The sequence below is a fragment of the Terrapene carolina genome, unplaced genomic scaffold (assembly GCF_002925995.2).
Source record: "Terrapene carolina triunguis isolate 2854851 unplaced genomic scaffold, T_m_triunguis-2.0 Scaffold5732, whole genome shotgun sequence".
Lineage (NCBI taxonomy): Eukaryota > Metazoa > Chordata > Testudines > Emydidae > Terrapene > Terrapene triunguis.
The window spans coordinates 1-6,765 of NW_020670083.1; the positions used below are offsets into that span (position 1 = coordinate 1).

Here is a 6,765-nt window from a genome sequence, read left to right on the forward strand (position 1 = left end):
CCCATATGAAAGTGTGGACACCAGAACTAGACACAGTATCCAGTACTCGTCTGGCTAACGCCACACACAGGGGTGATGTCACCTACTTTCCCCTGCTAGCTATTCTCATTTATACAAACAAGGATTGCGTTCACCATCTTAGCTCCAGCATCGGTCTGGGAGCTCACATTCAAGTCCTTTTCAGAGTCACTGCTTTCCAGGATACAGTTTCCCATCCCGTAAGTGTGACCTGTATTCTTTGTTCAGAGATGTGTGACCTGGCATTTGACCATGTTGAAATACATGTTTGACAAAATGGGAATTTTCACTCAGGCCATTGCACTGGTCCTGTGGATCCATGACAGCATGTTGTTAGTGTGAACCCACCTTACCAAGCAACACAGGTCAGTCTGTAGTACTGACCTGTCCCCATCGTTATGTACCACTCCACCAATGTTTGGGTCATCTGCAAATTTTACCATCAATGATTTTATATTTCCTTCCAACTCTTTGATAAAGCTATTGTATAGCATTGGCCCAGAACAGATCCCTGTGGAACCTCACTAGAAACATCCCCATTGGAGGATGATTCGCCATTACAATTACTTTGAGATCTATCAGTTAGCCATCCATTTTTAATCCATTGAATGTGGGCTACCTTGATTTTGTACAGTGCTAATTTTTGTTATCAGAGTTTCATGCAGAACTAAGCCAATGCTCTTCAGAGTCTGAGTCCTGGTCTACACTACAAAGTTAGATTGGGTTAATTACATCGTTAAGGGCTGTGAAAAATTTATCTCCCTGTGCAATGTATTTAAGCCAAACTAAGCTCCTGTGTAGACACAACTAGGTTGATGGAAGAGTTCTTCTATCAACCAAGCTACCGCCTCTCAGAGAGGTGGATTTATTACAGCCACAGAAGGACCCCTTCTACCACTGTATTAAGTGTTTACCCTACCGCAGTGCTGCTGTAGCGTTTCTAGTATAGACACATCCTGAATCTATGTCAGCACAGTTACCTTTATCAATCAGATGCGCCAACTCCTCCAAGAACGATATTGAGTTCATTTCACAAGACTCAGCCCAGATCTTGACAGGCAGTTTGTCCAGATAACAGAAATCTCCATCACTAATAGCCCCACAAATCAGGTTAGAAGGACATTTCCTCTCTCAATACCAGAAATAGGCCCTAGCTGAGTGCAATTCTCAAGTGACTCAGGCCCCACATTCCCGTGGTGACCCCTGTAAGCCTTGCTGGAGCCCTAGATATAACTAAAAGTGTGAACCAAAGGCTGTGAATTAGAGTAGATTGGGCCTTGGAAGAATAACAGCACACCAGGTAAGCACATTCCTGAGTGGAGAGGATGGTGCAATGATACAACAGATCTCTCAAGTAACTATGTAAACACTTTCATAGGAGATGGTACAGGAAAACACTGACCCCTTGTAGGATAACGATGGGATGACAGGGTAATGAATAAGGGTTGGTCACCAGCCATGTTTGGAGTGAAATATGTAACTTGTTTGTAGGAGAAGTCATAGGAGGGGCATCTTTGTACTAATCTTGGGGACAGCATCCTGGAGCACTGACTGAGCAGGTACCATGTCACAAGCACACATGTGTTAGTGTAACTGTAGCTCCTATGAGCCACTAGTACCATGTTTTGTTGACCATAAACCTGTCTGAGCACCTTCAACACCGAACGGAGCCTGTGATCTATTGGATGAATAACATTGACATCTGCGGAATTGACGTGCTGCTCCAACCTAAGAGCATCTGTGGAACTTCAACAACAGCAACACTGGCAGCAATAACAACTTAGCAGCCTTAACAACACTAGGCAGTACTAACAACAACCCATTCTGCATGGGGGACCAGGAAGGAACTCACCTGAGAGGTGAATGGCAGATCTCTGCTCAGTCTCCAGCAGGCCATTCCGCACTATGCAGCCGATGTCTCCATTCTCTTCCCTTTCTGTGACAGTGACGTGACTCACAACACTATACAGGTTCTCCCTGTCCTGAGTCATGTCAGTCACACTCTCCATTGCCAGGTTCTGCCAGTTCTTTCCAACCCACTGGAGTTCGGGTTTGGGGAACCAGCCTGTGGTTCTACAGGCCAGCCCGATCCCCTGATCCCGGGGGCCCAGTACATCAATGAACACTGGAGCCACAGCTGCAGGGAGAGATGGAGAGCGTGTGTATCAGGAAATCATGACTTTGGTAGCACCATGTGATTTCCCCAGCAACCACAGGATATAGGGGGCTGTGACTGCAAGCTCCATTCCTTTATGTGCAAAGCCTCCCTGGGACCCCTCATCTTGATGACTGGGGAAATTAAATAATGCCATCTTGCATTTCCATAGAGCATTGAGCCCTGAAATCTCACTGAGGAATGTGCAGGGTGAAACTGCTACAGAGATCACTGCACCAGCTGCTGAAATGCAGCCACTTCTGGGATGGAGCCCAACAGCTGTCAGAATCACTGCACTTCAGTACAGAGCAGGAAGTGGGGGATGGTGACACTGCCTACATCACTACTACGACTCCTCCTGTGCCACCCTCCTAATACTGTCCCCTCTGGTGTCCTTCTCCTGCACTGGTAACAGAGCCCCAGGCCAAGCCACCCCTCCTGCTTGGATTTCTCTCTCCCAGTGCTGCACACAACTACCCTCCCCTCCTTTCAATCTCTCCCTAAAAGCACACGTCTCCTGCAGAGCCTTTGGACTAGGAGCCACCAAAGATGGGAGATGATTTAAAACAACCTCAATGTTCTGCATTATCACAGGAGGGCCCCTCACCAGGGGCTTGATGTTTCTGAAGTGTATTGTCTGGGGCTACGTTACTCAGTGAGCTAAATGGGCAGAGACCGTCCCTTCCACTGCCCTTGTGCAGCACTGAACATGGGGTCAGTGCCCAGGGAATAACAAACAATATCCCAGCCCTTGGACATTGCAGGGGGAGTTTTAGGGAGGCCGAATATAATTGTCAGCTGACCTGGGATTTGGGCAGAACATGGGGGTAAAGGTCCCGATGACTCCAACAGCACCACAATGAGCATGAGAGCTGAGGACTGTAGCTTTACATCTCATTGAAATTAGGTCATTTAATGCAGCATTGACCCTGCTAGCACCACAGTGGGGGTCAGCACTGAGTGCGAGGGGAAAGTGCCCCCTACTGAGTCCTGCACACAGCTCCCTGCAGCACAGGACCCTAGGTGCCATGCTGGGCTCAATGTTGGGGTGCCCCCAGGGGTACAGGATGCTCTGGCTGCCCAGGCTGAGCATCCTCTAGTGCTGCATCTCACCTGCAACCCGTAGCTCAATGGTGGCTTCCTGGGTCCATTCTGGGTTCCTCACAAGACACTGGTATTTCCCATCATCTGACACTTGGAGCCGTTTCAGCTTCAGGGAGACGTTCCCACTGCTGAACTCCTGTGGGAACAGCTCCGTCCGGGTCTGGTAACCCTCCCCTGGCAGGTCCTGGGAACCCTCACCCGAGTACTTGTGAACCGGGATAAATCCTGATCCAGTTTTCCTCCACAGCACTTCCATGCTGGGCAGCCGGGCTGGGGGTGAGAGCTGGCAGGGTAACACCACATCCCGGCCAACTACCCCCACCACGGGGTGTGGGGAGCCAGCCAGAGAGAACTTCTCTGGAACAGAAAACCCCAGGAGCAGACTGAGTGAGAGGAATGAGGAGAGGGCGTCACTGAGCCAGAGCCCACCAGTTACAGACACGCAGTGAGTGAGAGGAGATGGCGTCACTGAGATAAACAGAATTCCATCAGTCGTGCATGGCTCGTAGCAGAAGGTTCCCATGTGTAGCTTAACTGAGTTACTCTCAGTGTGGACGCAGGGCAGTGCAGCCATACCACAGCTGGCACAAACTAGTCCTCCAATGCTGTCTTACAATCCCCTAGAAACTCCTCCAAGGTGCCTGTCTTGCAACCTACCTATACTCTGTTGGCAAGGAATAGCCCCAGCTGGAAGCCACCTGCCACTTCATAGTGCCCTACACAGCCCCATGGCACCCAGTTACGAGCTCTTTCCAGTGCGAGCAACTTCTTTGATGGACCGGTTTCAGATCCACGTAGCCCCACAATGGCTGCTGAGAGGCCACCTCAGAGGGCTTCTGCCTGGCCTGAGGGTATGGGGTCTTTGATGGCCCTTTGGACCGATGAACGTCCCTTTCATGGATTCAATATCCCAAACAGAAACTGGCTTAGATGGGGAGTCACCGTTCTGGAGATCAGTGTCTGGGGGGAATTAAGCATGTGAAGGTGATTTATGTGATGTCTGCACAATAGCTGTGTCTGAAACAGTGGTGCCCAAACTCCTCCTGTCGTGCCCCCCTACCAGTAATGGAATCTCTTCACACTGCCCTCCATTACTGCACAGCCAAGACTTTCTCAGCTTGGGCTGAAGGGTGAGCTGGGGGCAGAACTGGGGGTGGGGATGGAGCTGGGGCTAGAGGTGAAGCTGGTCTCAGGGTGGAGAGCGAATGATGGGAGAGTCGGGCTGGAGGCAGAGCAGGGGATGGAGTGCAGCTGCAGCTGGGTCTGGAGCTGGCCTAGGGCTGGGGCCCAGAGCTGCAGCTGGGGGCGGAGCTGGACTGGGGGTGGAGTGGAGCTGAAACTGGTATCAGAGCTGGGCTGGGAGCAGAGCACGGAGCATAGTGGAACTATAGCTGGGGCTGGGGCAGAGGGTGAGTGGAGCTCTGGCTTAGGTCGGAGCTTTTCCGGGGGCAGAGCAGGACTGGGTGGCACTCCCTCCCCATCCCCCATGGGGGCCGACCTGAGCCCCGCTGCCCCTCCCCGAACGTTCCTCCACGCCCCCCTAGGGGACCATGCCCCACAGTTTGGGAATGACTGGTCTGAAGGGTCTCCACACTCATCTGTCCCACCATGGGTCAATTGTAGAGCAATTGGTACCAAGCTGCATCACCTGACACTCACTGTGTGGCTACAGGGGGAGGGATAAGGGTGAGATTTTGAAAGCCACCAAGGAGATTTTCATACTAAGTGTTGCCAGGTCTTGGGCTACCATGTGTGTTTCATAAACCCCAGCTCCTGGAGGCATGGGATTCTATGAGGATCTTAGCTTTCATATAAAACCAAAGTCAGTTTCTAGCTCTAGTGGTTGCAGAGAAAAGCTTGAAAATGTGACCCGGTGTGACCAAAGGCTCAAAAAAGCAAGGGAAATAAGAACCAAGGGAGGAGTCACTCGGCCTCAGATGCCCCTACCCCAGCCCTGCAGGAGGCAGTGTACATGGGGGACAGGGAGGGAAATAATTGGGATTCAAACGTTTTTACCAGAGAGAGAACACGGCGCCAGGAGGAGGATTCCCAGGCTGCACACACAGAGTCGCCACCACGTCGCCATGGGGACACCCCGGGCAGGGACCTGTAAGGAGAGAGCAGGGATGGTTAACACTCCCCAGACTGCATCTGACCTGATCCACTCTGCTCCCAGGCAGAGCAGCTCCCCAGGGACAGGAGAGGATTTCACCCCACCCAGGCTGCTCTGCCGCCTGCCCAGGCCTGGCACTAGGAATTTCCACCCCTAGGCAGTGCCGTGTATCCGCCCCCATTTCCTCCCCTTGTCGGTTCTCTGACCATCCATTGGTTCAGGTGCCCCCGATTCCAGTGCAGGGGAAGTCTGCAGCAGAGCAGGGCAGGGCCACCTCTGAGCTAACCCCCGTGGTACCCAGACCGTTGTCCCGCTGCAGAAGGGGCCTGGCTGTGCCTACTTCCAGCTGGGACAACACAGCCAATGCGTGACCTGGGGCTCTCCACAGCTCACTGCATGGGGCTCTACAGCGTGAGCTAAAGAGCCAGGCTGTGCAGCTGGGGCTGTGACAGACTCACGTGCTGTGTGGATCAGGCCCAAAGAGGCCCGTCTCACACTCTGGTCAGTGGGTGACACCTGGGCACCTTTCTACAGATCAGCTTGGCTGGAAGTCACCCACCTCTGTAAGTGATGCTGCAAAGTGACAGGGACAGAGCTGGCAGTAGCTGTGACAGACACCAGGGGGTGCTGTCAGATACCTGCTCCCCCTCCTCTGACATCAACAGAAGACCATCACATCAGTAGACATTACAAGAAGATACACTGAGGGTCAGCAGGGGCCGTCTCAGCTCTGCTCAGAGCCTCAGACATTCTCCCCCCAATTCTCCAGCCTGTGTACACAGGGTCAGACTGGATGGACACAATGGGCTCTTCTGCCCTTAACGTTTGTCAATCTATTTCTGTTTCACTTCCAGCTCCCTCCAAGCCTGTCCATCATGCATTGAAATCTGCAGAGCCAGTGATAGGCATAAGCAGACTAAACAATTGCTTAGGGACCCGAGTAGCTCAAGGGGGCACCCTATTTGCTTTTTATTATAAGAACCTGCCTGTTTTAGTATGGGAGGGGGGATATTCCTGCTTAGGGCCCCCAGTGTGCTAGCATCAGCTTTGAAAAACGATTGGAATTGTAAGCTGTCTCTGTAAATGAGGGTTTTCCTGGTCCTGTTGGCAGGCAGGGGGCTCTGTAGGGAAGTGTGTGATCCAGGTCCAGCAGCAGACAGATGTAAACAGCAGCCTAGAGAAAAGTGGGGTGACCTGGGCCTCTCTGCTTTGTCTCTCTCTGTTTTGGGTCCTTGTGTGCTATCGTTCTGGATTCTAAACATTAAAGGCGTGTTACACTGCAGCCTTCCAGCCAGAGAATCTATGTTTATATCTAACTCCTCTGTGTGTGTCTCCCTTTTCAGCCCATCCAAGTCACTTGGGAATATCATGAACT

General features: G+C 51.9%; 1 protein-coding gene across 1 annotated transcript; it reads right to left on the bottom strand.

Annotated features, from left to right (window-relative positions):
• Positions 1–1,870: 1,870 nt before the first annotated feature.
• Positions 1,871–5,384, bottom strand: LOC112123741 (butyrophilin subfamily 3 member A2-like; the record flags this gene model as incomplete). The annotated part of the gene is made up of 3 exons (XM_026661462.2): positions 1,871–2,155; positions 3,287–3,634; positions 5,294–5,384. Coding segments are annotated over 3 exons (724 nt in total), but the record flags the coding sequence as incomplete, so codon positions are not given.
• Between the last annotated feature and the right edge of the window lie 1,381 nt (positions 5,385–6,765).